Source organism: Bidens hawaiensis, unplaced genomic scaffold (genome assembly GCF_021521415.1).
Source record: "Bidens hawaiensis isolate Kalapana, Puna unplaced genomic scaffold, B.hawaiensis_p1.1 tig00002438_1, whole genome shotgun sequence".
In the NCBI taxonomy this organism is placed as follows: Eukaryota; Viridiplantae; Streptophyta; class Magnoliopsida; order Asterales; family Asteraceae; genus Bidens; species Bidens hawaiensis.
Genome location: NW_027491134.1, coordinates 100,406 through 115,607, shown reverse-complemented (window position 1 = coordinate 115,607; position 15,202 = coordinate 100,406). Strand labels below are relative to the sequence as shown.

The 15,202-nt window shown below is 34.7% G+C and overlaps 1 protein-coding gene across 1 annotated transcript; it reads right to left on the bottom strand.

The window, feature by feature from the left end:
• Positions 1-8,756: 8,756 nt before the first annotated feature.
• Positions 8,757-13,866, bottom strand: LOC143619398 (embryogenesis-associated protein EMB8-like). Its single transcript, XM_077091339.1, has 14 exons — positions 13,551-13,866; positions 12,935-13,024; positions 12,406-12,467; positions 12,189-12,289; positions 11,406-11,495; positions 11,207-11,329; positions 11,035-11,112; positions 10,864-10,949; positions 10,677-10,725; positions 10,041-10,097; positions 9,828-9,958; positions 9,657-9,740; positions 9,027-9,096; positions 8,757-8,945 (listed from the first exon to the last, which is right to left on the bottom strand). Exons 1-14 carry the CDS (start codon positions 13,799-13,801, stop codon positions 8,757-8,759), a joined length of 1,461 nt encoding a protein of 486 aa, XP_076947454.1. The 5' UTR covers positions 13,802-13,866.
• Between the last annotated feature and the right edge of the window lie 1,336 nt (positions 13,867-15,202).

Genomic DNA, 15,202 nt, shown 5'->3' with positions numbered 1-15,202 from the left:
TCCTACTGCACAAAAGGATGTCATAGAACAAATGACACAAGAACTTTTAGACATGGGCGTTATAAGAGGAAGTACGAGATCATTTGCTTCACCAGTAGTGTTGATTAAGAAAAAAGATGGCAGTTGACGCATGTGTGTAGATTACAGGAAACTTAATGAAGCAACTGTTAAGAACATTTTTCCTATTCCATTGATAGATGAACTCTTGGATGAGCTAGGAGGGTCCACTATATTTTCCAAGTTGGATTTAAGATCGTGCTATCACTAGGTGAGAATGCATGAACTAGACATATATAAGACGACATTTAGAACTCACCAAGGTCACTTTGAATTCCTAGTGTTACCTTTTGGGCTTACTAATGCACCAGCAACATTTCAAGCACTGATGAACTCCACTTTTAAACCATTACTTAGAAAGTGTGCACTGGCCTTTTTTGACGATATTTTGGTTTACAGTTCATCTTTGGACCAGCATTTAAAAGATTTAGAGGCAGTCCTTAAACTCTTTAAGGCTAATTCTCTATTAGCCAAAAGGTCTAAATGTACCTTTGTTTGGTCTCAGGTTGAATACCTGGGTCATATTATTTCAAAAGAAGGTGTTAGCACTGATCCAACTAAAATTGAAGTAGTAGTTAAATGGCCTATTCCTACAACAGTCAAGCAATTAAGAGGGTTTTTGGGCCTAGAGGGGTATTATAGAAGATTTATAAAATCTTATGGTATTATAGAAGATTTATAAAATCTTATGGGAGTATTGCCCGACCTTTAACCAACCTTTTGAAGAAAGATGGGTTCTTTTGGACCTTGGAAGCTGAACAAGCCTTTGAACAATTCAAAATGGCACTCACTTCAGCCCCTGTTCTAGCTCTTCCTGACTTTTCTAAGGTATTCATCATTGAGACTGATGCATCTTCTAAAGGGTTAGGAGTTGTGCTAATGCAAGAAGGTCATCCCTTAGCTTTTATTAGTAGGGGCATTTCGGTAAAACAGCAGGCCATGTCAGTTTATGAAAAAGAATTGCTTGCAATCTTAATGGCTGTCAAACACTAGCACCATTATATGATTGTCAAACATTTCATTATCAAAACTGACCAAAGAAGTTTAAAGTACCTTTTGGAGCAAAAATTCAGTACTCCTCTACAACAAAAATGGTTAGCTAAATTGTTAGGCTATGACTATGAAATTTTGTACAAAGAAGGGATTGAGAATAACGTTGCAGATGCATTATCAAGAGTTGAGGGCTTAGCACTGTTTCAAATGGGCCTCAGTTCTATTGATCCATGTCTATGGCCTAGAATTCAAAAAAGTTGGGACTCGGATACCAAGTTGCAAGCTATAATTGGTAAGTTTCAACATACATCTCAAATAAAAAATTGGACTTGGGATGGTACTGTTTTGAAAAGAAAGAACAGGGTAGCAGTGGGAAGTGACCAACAATTACGGCATGACATCCTTCATTTATGTCATTCATCTCCAGTTGGGGGAGCATTCTGGGTATTTACCAACTCTGCACAAGGTTAAACAACTGTTCTATTGGAAAAAGTGTAGTAAAGATGTCAGAGATTGGGTTAGAAGCGGCACTACATGTCATAAAGCAAAATATGAAAAGGTGGCTAGTCCAGGATTATTGCAACCTCTTCCTACACCTAACTCAGTCTTTACAGATATTTCTATGGATTTTATATCTGGGCTTCCTAAAGCTTATGGTAAAGATTCCATTTTAGTAGTGGTTAACAGGTTCACTAAATATGCACATTTTATGGGTCTCTCACATCCCTACACTGCTACTACCATTGCACAAGTTTTTTTGATAATGTGTTTAAACAGCATGGGTGCCCAAACACTATAGTTTCAGATAGGGATCCCATTTTTCTGAGCCATTTTTGGATGGATTTTATGAAACTGCAAGGAATTCAGTTGGCTTTTTCATCAGCTTATCATCCATAAACGGATGGTCAAACTGAGGTATTAAATAGATGTCTTGAATCCTATTTGCGCTGCATGGTCATGGATGATCCTCTACAATGGCCCAAATGGTTAACAATGGCAGAATGGTGGTATAATACTACCTTTCATTTAGCAATTGGGATGTCTCCTTTTGAGGCACTTTATGGTTCCTGCTCATTTGCACATACCTTACATTCCCCATGACACTAAGCTTCACTCTCTTGAAGAATGGTTTCAGCAAAGAGAAATAAAGTTGATTGCTTTAAAAACTAATTTGGCTAGAGCTAAGAACAGAATGAAACAAATGGCAGATAAACGTAGATATGAAAGAGAATTCAAGGTAGGCGATTGGGTTTGTGTCAAGCTTCAGTCCTATGTATAGAACTCTCTTAAAGATCACAGGAACAAGAAGTTGGGTCCTTGGTATTTTGGGCCTTACTTGGTGTTAGAAAGGATTGGACAGATAGCTTATAAGCTGGACTTGCCAAAGTCTACTCACATCCATCACACATTCCATGTGTCCTTATTGAAAGCTGTTATGGGTCCTCCTACTACTGTCACCCCTTTCCCTGATTCACCAAGATTTGTAATGCAACCAAGAGCTATTTTGGATCGGCAATTTGTTAAAAAAGGTTCAAAAGCAGGTGTTAAGGTTTTAGTGCATTGGGAAAATTTACCAATTACTGAGGCCACATGGGAAGATTTGGAATCTCTGCAATTCAGATTTCCTAATTTCCAATCTTGAGGACAAGAGTTTTGCTTATATAGCGGAGTATTGTTACAATGTAAAGTGTACAGGGACCATTTCTGTAACTGTGTAAAAAAATTAGTGTAGGGACTAGTTTGTAACTGTGTGATAATTCAGAGTTTGTAATAGAAATTGTAGGGTCGTTGGTTGTTAGGGTTGTTAGCAGGTCAGTTTGTATAATAACAAATTAATCACTTGGAATGGATATGCTTGATTGATCGAATTACTTTCTTCCCTGATTTCCCAATTCTATTCTATCAGGTTTATATAGGGTAAATAATATTTTTGGCAGTCACGTATATTTTGCTCGATTAATTGGTGGCTTTAAAACCCGAATTTAATTTCAATAGTGGTGGCGAAATGCTCGGTTGAGGATTACGAGTCAAACCGAGTAAAAAGTTTGTAGATTCAGTCTTCTATTTAGTGTTAAATGCTCGCTGTAAATGACGCTAGAATTGAAGCCGGAGATGGCAGAAAGGACGTCGGGGAAAAGAAAGGTGGGGTGGGGTTTGGAAATAAATTTTATGATATTTTGCACAAAGGTCCCCGAAGTTTAGAAATGCTTTAAAACTAACTAAAACTTTTAAAACCCTTATTAAGAATTTACATAATGGTCCTCGGAATTTGGTTCGTTGGTCAAAAGGTAAAAACATTTAGCGTTGGACTGAAATTTTAAGTATTTGACACTTTATATTTCTTTTGCTTTCGAACAACTTAGTTGTAAGCGACAAGTAACGTGTAAGGCCCCGGTCCTGGGTGCCCTACTTTGTGTTGGATTTACTCATAAACACGGTTCTAAATATCATAGTTAATTAAAACTTTTCGCGGAAATATAACGTCATTCATTCTTACACACCAACAAGTGTTCGTTTAAAACAAATGAACATAAGTCTTAACGACAAACACAAATAACACGTGAATCTTCTTTCTTTTGATGCCAGTCTTCACTTTACATCATTGACATGTGCCTCCCCTCAAGCAAACTGTCGCATTCTACTGACCTGCGTGCATACTAAAAGTCAGCTACGGTGAGTGAGTTCTAGTTTAACAATTACGGGATACAACTATTACGTACAAATGATACCCGGTATTATTCTTACATTATTTCTTACATTTTCTTACATGGCATACAACTATTCTTACATTCTTGCACCAATATTATACGGGTCTGCCACCCTAATTCTTGCACATATATTATAAGGGTCTGCCCACTTCTTGCACAGATATTAGAAGGATCTGCCACCCTGCTTCTTGCACCGATCTCATAGAGTCGGCCACTCTATTCTTGCCCAGGTATTAGAAGGGCCTGCCACCCTGATTCTTACATTACATTCTTACTTGACTCTGATAATCATATTTAGCTATCAAACTAAACACATACAAATTCTTACCACGTTCTTTCATTCTTGCATTAGTTATTCACCTTCATCATATATGTATATAAGTGCGCATATATATACACACACACACACATACATACTTCTAGTCTTACAAGTATGCACACAACCCCGAAAACACTTCAAAGAGAAATGGGGCTAGAACTCACCTGAAGCCGGTTCCTTTCGGAGTTAATGGTAATGCTCTTCCTTAGCCGCGCACGGCTAACTGTTTAACAAGTTACGAGCATCACTTATCTGTTTCTACTACTTCTTACATCAATGTTAATGAGCTCCCTCAACTAACGGGGGTCTGGGGGCAGCGCCCCTGGTAGCGGGGTCTAGGGGCGGCAGCCCCTAGCAGGGTCCAAGGGGCAGAATTCGCATGAAAGAATTCACATGGGAGAATTTTCATGAAACCATTCGCTTCACACGGAACCATTCGCTTCGCTTGGCGCCATTCGCTTCGCATGGCACCATTCGCTTCACATGGAACCATTCGCTTCGCATGGCATGCGATGCGATTCCTTTTCGTGCGAATAGAATCTCCTTTTCTTCATTTTTACCATTCTAAAGTCATTTTACTCCGTGACTCTTCCTTAGGACCCGATTCTACCCTTTTTATGGGTTTTGGGCCGTACCAACTTTGTACACTCGTGTTTTTCGTAGTCCGAACATCACATTTTTGTCCTATAATACTCTCGTGAGGTTATAACTCACCAAGTTTATGTTTTTCTTACATCCTACAGCCCGATCTAACGTTATATCAATTTGCATGTCGAAACCAACCATAAAAACTTAACCCTTTTAGCCAAATCTCACCTTTTGGTCTCGGTCGGGTTTGGATCTGGGCAACCCATAGATCTGGAAGTGTTCTTGTTGTTTAGAGACGTTGAACACAAGATTTGTCTCACCTTTGGATCAGATTGGGATCCGGGTTTGAGAGAAATATGTGTGTGTTCTTGAGTGTGTTTGGAAGGAAAGAGAGAGAGAGAGAGAGAAATGGGAAAATGGGAGTTGGTGTACAAGGTTGGGGTTTAAATACCCCACCCTATCGGCCTTGGGCCCGTATCCATTTTCTCAAGCCCATTCATAAGTCCTAGGCCCATCACTCAATCTCTTTATACTTAACGAAATTAAATAACGACACACACAATAAGTACTGAAGTTCTCTTTTATTTATAATTATCAATTTACAGATGTTACATAACGGCATAAATACTATAATAATAAAATTTTTCGTTTTTACTAATAACAAGGATCCAAATAACAGAAATTTATGGGTCGGATTTTTGGTTTGATAAATAACGAATGTTACACCATTACCCAAAAAGCCAAAGACAAAAGCTAACGGTTGTACTCACAAGGATTGTTTGGCCTGTAAGCCAACCGAATTTGTTGGCAATGAAGGAGCCATTTCAGCACTGCGCTAGTTAAAAAAGAAGGAAGCCGTTATAAGAATCAGTAGAAGACAAGATACTGTATGCTTCTAATCTCTTCAATAATAAAACATTAGAATGGTGGAAAACAGTTCTTCAGACGAAGGGAAGTAGCATCAAGTTTTATTTATCCATTCTTAATAATGGATATGCATCTCATATATTTGTGTTCACATACTCATATATGTGAATAATATTTTTCTCATATTGCATATTATAAAATTTATGTTACTTAAAACTACTTGTAGTTGACAGATATTTTTATGCATGCTCCATATACTAATACTGTTTTGGAAGTGATCAATGGCTCGAGAGACTCATGATTATCAAAGACGATAAAATTGAACCAAAAGTTCCAAGAACAATATTCTTTTATATAAAACTTAATCAAAAACTAATAAAACTAAACAATCATAATCCTATTTATAGCACCAGACATGAAAAGATAAACATAGAAACTAGATAAACTTAAAAATAATAAAAGATATTAAAATAATTCAAATAAGAAGATAATCTGCATCATACTCCCCATTTTCGAAAAAAACTCGTCCTCGATATTTTGTCCTCGAACCCAAGCCACCTGGATCAAAAGGAACATCAATTCGATTCCGATTTATTATCGCGTCCCATTTAAACAGCTTGACTTCACGAATCATCTTGCCCCACTCTGAACTTTTACCACCCAGGTCAAAGGAAACACCAGACTGTTTCGTGTTTACTTTAACAGTACATAAAAATTTAGTGAAAAAAAACCAAGGTTAATATGTTGAGTTTTGCTTCTAGAACCCTCGATATATACCTCAACGTAGGTTGTAACATGTGGCATAATTTCTTTTAATCCACCATCTCCATTTTGTTTATTAACCAAATTCAGTTTAGTGCTGGGTTGCAAAGAACCCTCACCTGTCAAGCCGATGCAAATTTTTTCCACATTTAGAAATGATGAATGCGTGAATGTATTTCCGGTAAACACATCCACAATTTTAGCAACCTCCATCTTCCTATCAATTTGAAAATTTGAATTCCATTTATATCCCAATCCCCTATTTTGCGTTTCAACTTGCAAATCTCCCATGATCCATGGCTGAATTAAAGATGATTCCACAAACTGTTCATCTCCTCTGTCCACTGAACCACCATTCTTAGCCATTGTCTCCACACCGAAGACCACCGTATCACCACCAATAACTACAATATTCTCCTTCAAGAAATCAAAAACATGCTAGGAGACTTTCTCGTGTATTCCGCCATCTCCCGATCCAACGATTTAACATTCACCCGCCTAATTTCCTCCATGAAACCACAATTAGAGCTGGACGATAAATCAATCCCGGCAAACAATTTGCCCAATTAATACCATCTTCCTCGTCCCCGTAGTCATCAAACACGGGTGGCGAATCATAGATAAAATCGCCATCAGAAGGATACTCCTCATCCCCGGTAAACTCATCCTCGACGAGTGATTCCGGTTCTGTCTCCTTCCATGTCGATGCTTCAAGATCTCGGATTCGTTGGCGAAACCATTTGATCTCTTGTTGTATTTCAAGATCTCGGACTCACTTCCGGAGCCGTTTGATCATCTTAAGATCCCGTGGATCAAAATAGACTCCTCCGCTGCCTCGGTCGACGAATCTGCGAGTAGGACGTCGATCTTCAACACAAGCACGTGAATAGAAAACACTTTTGTTGTTGCCTCTGTCGGCGAATCTACGATCAAGCAAGTATTCACCTTCACGTCGAGCCATTTGAGAACCAAAAGCTTTGATACCAACTGATGCAGTTTTGGAAGCGATCAATGGCTCGAGAGACTTATGATTATCAAAGAACAATGCTCTTTTATATAAAACTTAATTAAAAACTAATAAAACTAAACAATCATAACCTTATTTATAGCACTAGACACGAAAAGATAAACATAGAAACTAGATAAACAAAATAATAATAAAAATTATTAAAATAATTCAAATAAGAAAATAATCTGCATCATATATATACACTTAGATGATTCGATTCAAGTGAAGACCACATAGTTATACTGTTAGGTTGTTTCAAATAAAAAAGAGATAGATGTTGTTTGTTGTTTATCTCTTTATTTATGACAAATTTGATGTACTTGTGACATGAAATGAATAAATGTAAATAAATATTGTCTCTTTTAAATAGTGTCATGCGTGATTATCAATCGTGTTACGCTCTGATGTATAACCTGCCTTAGGTCGGGGTGTTTCACTATAGTTCCGCCCCGGATGTCAACAAACCAAATGCAAAGGTTAAAAACATTTTAATAAATTTGATTTCAGTATTGTAAGAGAGTATATATTCGACTTATAACTAAAAGATATGACAACCCTCCTAGTCCTAGCACAAAGGCAACAAAGATAAGTTTGTCACAATCATGTTGGTCAGTTGTGTCAAGAATAATCCATCACTAAACACCATGTCATATTCGATATGTGGATTTGGGTTATAAGTTGTATATTTAACGTGTTAAATTGTTAAAAATGAAATGGGCCAGATAAAGAAAGTGGCTCAAACCTCAAAGTGTATAATTTTAGTAATCAAATTTGAAACAAATTGTTTACAAAAACAGATCACACGGACAAAAAGCATTTCAAGTCAGCCTACCTTACACATATTAAGAAGTAGTCCATTTTAACCATAACCAGCCCACCAAGAACTATGACTAAGGGGCTGTTTTGGCAATTTAGTTAGCTGAATCAATAAGGGGTATAACTGATTAAGAGGTAGCCTCTGAATCATTCAGCATATATCTCTGAAGCTTAACCACTAAGAGATTTCATAAGCCATTAAGTGGTGTAACCAAACACACTCTACCTTTGATCAATACTCTACCTCTGATTAATTCAGAGGTTGAGACTACCAAACAACCCCTAAACCACTTTTATCCCATCAGGTTATATATGATATTACATACATGATCCTTGCCTAGTAGATCATAACTTGACATAAATGGAGTTAGGCAGCTTTTGGAAAAACATGTTCCTAGTTTTGTTTTATATCTTCTCTATCTATGAATTCCAAATTAGTTTCAGTAAAAAAAAAGATATATACAACAAAACAAGAAAAACAATCTTTTATTTTGAGACAGGAGTAATATAACAACACTTCATTAGATCACACGAAACTGGGCCTTACAAACTTATTTGTATTCTTTACTAAAAATACAGATCAGACCACTTCTTATATTTTGATCATGTATTCATGTATACATTATCCATCTGGGTGCTAGAACTGATCCATAAATCTTTTCAGAAAGATTGTTATACTATCAAATGTGGTGTGTGTCTCAGAAACCTTGCTCACTTTTGGTAAGTTGTCTACATGTATTTGGTTGTCGGTTTTCTTTGCAAAACTGACATTAGGATCTTTGTCGGTCAGTGATTTCCGAGGCCCGAGCAGGAGGGAATCCGGCATCTGAAAAAGGAAAATAATTTGTCAATAAGCAAACCGTTACTAGTTAAGGTTAAGGATAGTGTTTGGTGTGTTCTTTCTAACCTTGTTTTGTCGTTTTATTAGCTTGCTAGAACCTAGAACGCTTAGGAATTCATCAACGGCTCGAACCCACCTGCAAAGGCCCGGGTTTAATCAATAACGTGCATAAACAGGAAACTTGGGATTATTAGACTATTAGATAACTGTATAAGAGAAAATTGCAAAAATAATCACTTTTTAAGTGTGTTATGCTAGTTTTACTCGTGTATAAGACTTTTTCCATCAGTAATAACATAAACTAATATGATACTGACATCATATTGCGGATACATTCACGTATAGAATGAAAATATATAAGGGTTTAGGCGACTAAAAGCACTGAAGTAGATACACGACCAATGCTCCACGTATCTCACATTGTCACTACTATATTTGTTAAAAAAGTTGTTTAGACATGATGTAGAGGTATAACAAACTTGGATAAATGGTTATTTCGTGATTTTCTCAGTTTATAATGCGCTTATGTTGAACTTAACCAACATAACTAACTTTCTAGTTTAATAACGGGCTTATGTTGAACAGAACTAACAAGGTTTTATGTTTAACTAACCAAAATCAAGTTAGATGTATAATTTGTGTCATAAATAGTTTTATGTGTCAGAAATGTTGTAAATGATACGAAAATGGTTTTACCAAACGCCCTTCGCGTTCATCCCATCAAAGTATCCGAGATGTCCTCCATGTTGTGTTGTGGCTAAAATGACATTCTCATTCGCCCTAAACCAACAACAAAACCAAACCATATAAGATAGTCATAGATATTATTAAAATGTGATTTTTATTAAATTTAAATGGAGAACATACCGGCATTCATCCCAAATAAGGGCGTCTTTGGTGCAAACTGGGTCATCCAGTGCACTGATGCAAAGGAGTGGTATCTTTATGCGTCTCACATAACTAGCACAACTAGATTCCCTGTAATATATGTCCGCGGTCTAGGAAAAAACAAACATGATCTTCAAATATATGTAAAATATTAAATGGGAAACACGAAAAAATGCTGAAAAGTAATCTTACGTCAAACTTTCCAATCTTACAAGTGCCACTCGTGTCAAACTCACGAACTCTGCGTGCCTGCAAGATCACACATCCAAATATTCAAACACAATTCTGGAAATATTGTAAACGAATCCAACGGAAACAAATAAAGCGTGTTCGTTCATTTAACGTAAATAGAACAAATGATAGAACACCAACATTAAAACAAACGAGGTTTTCTTGTTCATGTTCGTTTGTTAAGAAAGTTAATGTGTTTGTATTTGTTTACGTTCGTTCGTTAACCACATAAACGAACGATTCACCAACATAAATGAACAAAGATAGCCAAAAATAGTTGAACGGGCATAGTTAAACCAAAAGCAATTAAAATTAAATGTGAATAAGAATGTGTTGGTCCTAAGAAAGTTACCGAAACAAGACTAACTTGAAACAGACCTAGAAATATTAATGAATATTTTAATGAACCCAAAGGTACAAACTTAAATAAACGTAAATTTACAAACGTTCACGCACATAAATGAATGAATGAGAGATGTGTTTTACGTTCGTCCGTTTAACCAAACGACAAAAATTTTGTTCATGCTCATTCGTTTATTAAATAGACGAAGTTCCCATAAAACGGTTCACTCAACGTTTGGTTAGAACATAAAATACCTTTTCAATGCCATCCCAATCCGAAAGGCGTGTAAAGAAGTCTTGATGCCTGCAAATATTATCATAAAGTAGTAAGTTAACAAATCATGCATCACACGTGTAGTTTTGGGAAAATAAAGCATTGAGACTTCAAACATATTAAACCAAAATGATAATATATCAAAGTAGTGTTTAAGGTAACGCATACATCTTTGCATAACGCTTTAAACCCGCTCCTAAAGCTTTGTCATAGAACCTCTGCACTGCATTTCGCCCAATAAATCTGTCACAAAGCTGTCAAAAAACACAGAGCAAGTTATACAACACAAAAACCATCTTTTTTATTAAAAATATTATGTTATGTTTATAAAATAGCAACCAAAAGGTCCCAAGGACAACAAACAGCTGCAGCCCCATCTATAAGAATATCATCCCCATCTTCACCTAAATACTTCACCTGAAATTAGTAATAATGCAGGTCAATGATTTGATTTTGACTGGTAAACATATTAAGTATTAACATATCTATATGGTATAATATAACAACTTACCATCATATTTGCTCCAAGACTCGTTCCAACAACAAATAAAGGAACATCAGGGGATTGAGAACGAATATGTTTGACCACTCTGCGTAAGTCTTCGGTCCATCCACCGTTATAAAAGAAGTCAGACTATATTACAAAATAAACACTGCGTTAATAGTATAGACAAAATAAAACAAGGGAATTAAAATTTTAAGTTACATACAGTTAACTGTACTCCTCCAAGGCCTCGATGGTTACTAACGACAACGTTCCAACCGCGTTTAGCCATGTAGAAAGTGAGATGTTTTATATACTATCATGCAAACATAATAACAATCAATATTAGTATCACATAAATAAAATAAGGGTGGTTTTGTCATTTTACCACTCAATTTTTCTTTAACTAGTAAAATAGTTTTTGAAGTAAATGGTGTAAAGGGACGAAAATGGCCGCGTGTGCAAGGCACATGACTGGACTTAATGGAAAACATTAAAATCTATTAGTAAGGGTAGTTTTGTAATTTTAACATTTAATAAGGAAATATATTTTAAACTAAATGGGACAAAAGCATGAAAATGCCCTCATATAAAAGTCACATGACTGGACTTAAACTAAGGAAATAATAACGGTCCTTGATGTTCAAAGTTGTTTACACGTTTCGCCTTTTCGACTAGCGGGCGTTAAATTTGTCTGTTAAGAGCAATCATGTGCAAGTCACACGAGGGTGGTTTTGTCATTTTACCACTTACTTAATATATTTTAAGTAATAAAATATTTCTTAAAGTAAATGGGGGTAAAAGGACAAATGTGCCCTCATAGGCAAAGGACAGACCTTACTTAACGGAAAAGTTAACACTTGTTAAGGACGAAACGTGTAAACAAATTTGAACATAATGAACGATTGCTGTTATTATCTTAGTTTAAGAACGAAACCTGAAATTTAGTATAAACCTAAAGGCTAAAGAACAAAAAGTGTAATTTACTCTTTAACGTAGTGACACTTACAACAGAATCAGAATCACTTGTCAATCCGGGGATCACTATGACAACGGGCGTGTCAGTATCTTGATGAACCTCACTATTTCCCGAGTCTTCCTTTTCCGTAACTGAAAATGACACGAACCCGAAAAATAGGTTGCAGATTCCTTTAGGTTTTGATACAAACAGATTTTATGGTTGTAAATATGTTTTTAGACTAAACGCAACTTAAAAAGATCGTTACCATCGTGTTGTGCCAACCAATCTAGAGCTACAATACCACCATCACCTGTGCTAAATATCTCCCTGAGATAAAACCACACACATTTAGAGTGACAAAAACTTTTGGTCTTAATTTAATATAATAAGTTAGTTAATCAGTTTTAATAAGGATAAAATCATAAAATAGTAATCAAGTTTCAAAAAAGTCACTCAATCCTTTTCTCTAAATATAAAACATGTTTCTGTATTAAATGTTGTGAACTTTTATGTAATTGTTTGAATTATATGATATAAATATAACACTTATGTGTTCTGTTTATTTATGTAAGTGATGTAACACTTATGAAGCTTAGTTATTATTTAATAGTCTGTTTTCTTGATATTTACTACATAGTAACTAAGTTTCATATCTGCTTTATTCAGGAAACTTGATTCTAACATTTAAAAATTTGAAAACATTGGAATAATATTAAAATTTAAATGATTTTTTTTAGTTAGAAGAAAGTTTAAATGACTTTAACGTAGCAATAAAAAATTTTTAAAAAAAATACCTTCTATAGTTGAAAACAGGAGGCCTCCCAAAGAATCTCAAGAAAGTAGTCTGCAAATGAGGACTTGAAAGCCATGGAGTAGACATATACCTGCATATTCATCAACTTTAGAACGCAAATATCAAACACAACTTTGACTTTACTCAATTTTCATTCGAAAATGAGATCAACTTGAAGTTCCAATCACAAGCTCTGTCACACTCACCACCATGATGTCGGTTTTGGGCTCTAACCGAATCAATTTTCGGTTTTTGAGTTTTTAAAAACCATTTGGCTAAGGTTCAGTTTCAACCTATTCCGTCTCGCCATTTGGGCATAAAATTTTGCCGAGAAAAAAAATTGAGCGTAAATCTTTTTGTTAATTAATAACTAGAAGTATTTTAGTTATTAATTAATAACTAAAATATTTTTCTTAATTAAAAACTAATCAATTATATAACTTGACTAGAATATTTTAGTTACACTATTTATTAAATTCTTATAAGCTGCTTAAAAATAAAAAGCATAAATTCGGTTCGGCTCGGTTTTCTCTGTTTTAGTTACATGCAAACCCAAAACAAACTATCACATGTTTTTACGAAAACATAAAACAAGACCATCAGTTTGGTTTTTTCACCTTCCGTGAAGAAGTTTGCATTTGGAGACAACTTCATTGTAGAGGTGAGAGCATGAGTTGAAGGTCAACTCCACTTGTTGACCTCTGAAACCACTCAACAAATCCTGAATAATATGAAACTCCAGGAAGTTATATAGCTTCACAAACAAAACAAAAACGATTATGATGGCATAGTGAGTGATTGGTATGAGAGATAGAGCTGTTAACAAGAGCTTGTATGGTGAATCAGCTAATGAGCTCATTGTTTCCATTAATAATAAGCTCTCTCTCTCTCTCTCTCTCTAAAGCTCTCTCTCTCTCTCTCTGTGAATGTGGAGAGAGATGAGTGAGGAAGTTTGAATGAAATTCCTGTTTTGATTTATGGAGGCTTGGAGAGAGTGTGTTGTGTGGAGTCAATTAAAGTTTACACTTGGTCTCTATTGTTAAGACGTTATTATTGTTTTTATTTTTATTTATTTGTTTCTTATATTTTTGGATGGGTGGTTCAACTTTGTTATAAGTTGTTTTTCGGTTTTTAAGTATTTTCTTTGCTTTAAGCTGGAAAATGTAAATAATTTATTATCTTTTTAACTGAATTATGAGATTTTTTTATGATAAATGCAGCAGAGGGTTCTCAGCATGTCCCTCATCACCGTCTCTATAATTATATTAAACTAGATTTTATCTCTCGTATTACGGGGGTTGTTTTACATTATTCGTTTTTAATATTTATATATGTATATTTGGATTTTAATTTTATTTATTGTAAGAAAGTTAATAATTAATATACTTGAGGTTTGATGATGAAATGGTTTCATATATATATGATATGTTATAATCTGGTTTAAAAGCTATCTGGGTTTGGTGATACCCATTACCCATTTATTTTCTTTATTATAAAACAGTTTCTTAATTATAAATAATATCTTTTTTTAAAATAAAATAGAATATTAATTTTTAGTATATTCATATTTTATAGGATTTTCATATCAAATATTGGATGAGACTAATTTTTAATATAATGAAATGTTATAACTCGTTTAAGAGCTATCTGGGTTTGGTGAGACCTTTACCCGTGAATTCTGGTCAAATGCTTGAGAAGCTTTCATTTACAAATAAAGCAATCCGATTGCTTGAGAGAATGGTTGTTTTACATTTTTCGTTTTTAATATTTATTTTTTGGATTTTAATTTTCTTTATTGTAAAGAAGTTAATAATATACTTAGGGTTTGACAATGAAAGGGTTTCATAAATAAATGGTATATTATAACCGGTTTAAAAGCTATTTGGATTTGGTGACCTATGACCCGCTTATGGTTTTTACTATAAAATTGTTTATTAAATATAAATAATATCTTTTTATTTTTAAATTGGATATTAAATTTTAGAATATCCCTATTTTATAAGATTTTCATATCAAATAATTGGTAAATTAATTTTTAATTTAATGAATGTTATAACCCGTTTAATTAGAGTTATCTGGTTTTGATAAGACTCATACCCCATGAATTTAGGTTAAATCAATGACAGGTCTCCATTTAAAAATCAAGCAATCTGATGGCTTTCATAAAAGGAGGGAGCGACCACATCACGACACGTAAGATTTTAAGGGTTTCGTTTATATATATCATAGATAACATAACATTTCTCTCTACATTTTAATTAAATAATTT

What these genes read in the sequence shown, in the direction of transcription:
- LOC143619398 (XM_077091339.1), bottom strand. Translation starts at nt 13,801, where the DNA reads ATGGAAACAATGAGCTCATTAGCTGATTCACCATACAAGCTCTTGTTA. An exon ending in TTGGTTGGCACAACACGATG is followed by an intron (nt 12,290 to 12,405) that starts GTAACGATCTTT and finishes TGTCATTTTCAG; the next exon opens with TTACGGAAAAGGAAGACTCG. An exon ending in ATTGGGATGGCATTGAAAAG is followed by an intron (nt 10,098 to 10,676) that starts GTATTTTATGTT and finishes GTGATCTTGCAG; the next exon opens with GCACGCAGAGTTCGTGAGTT.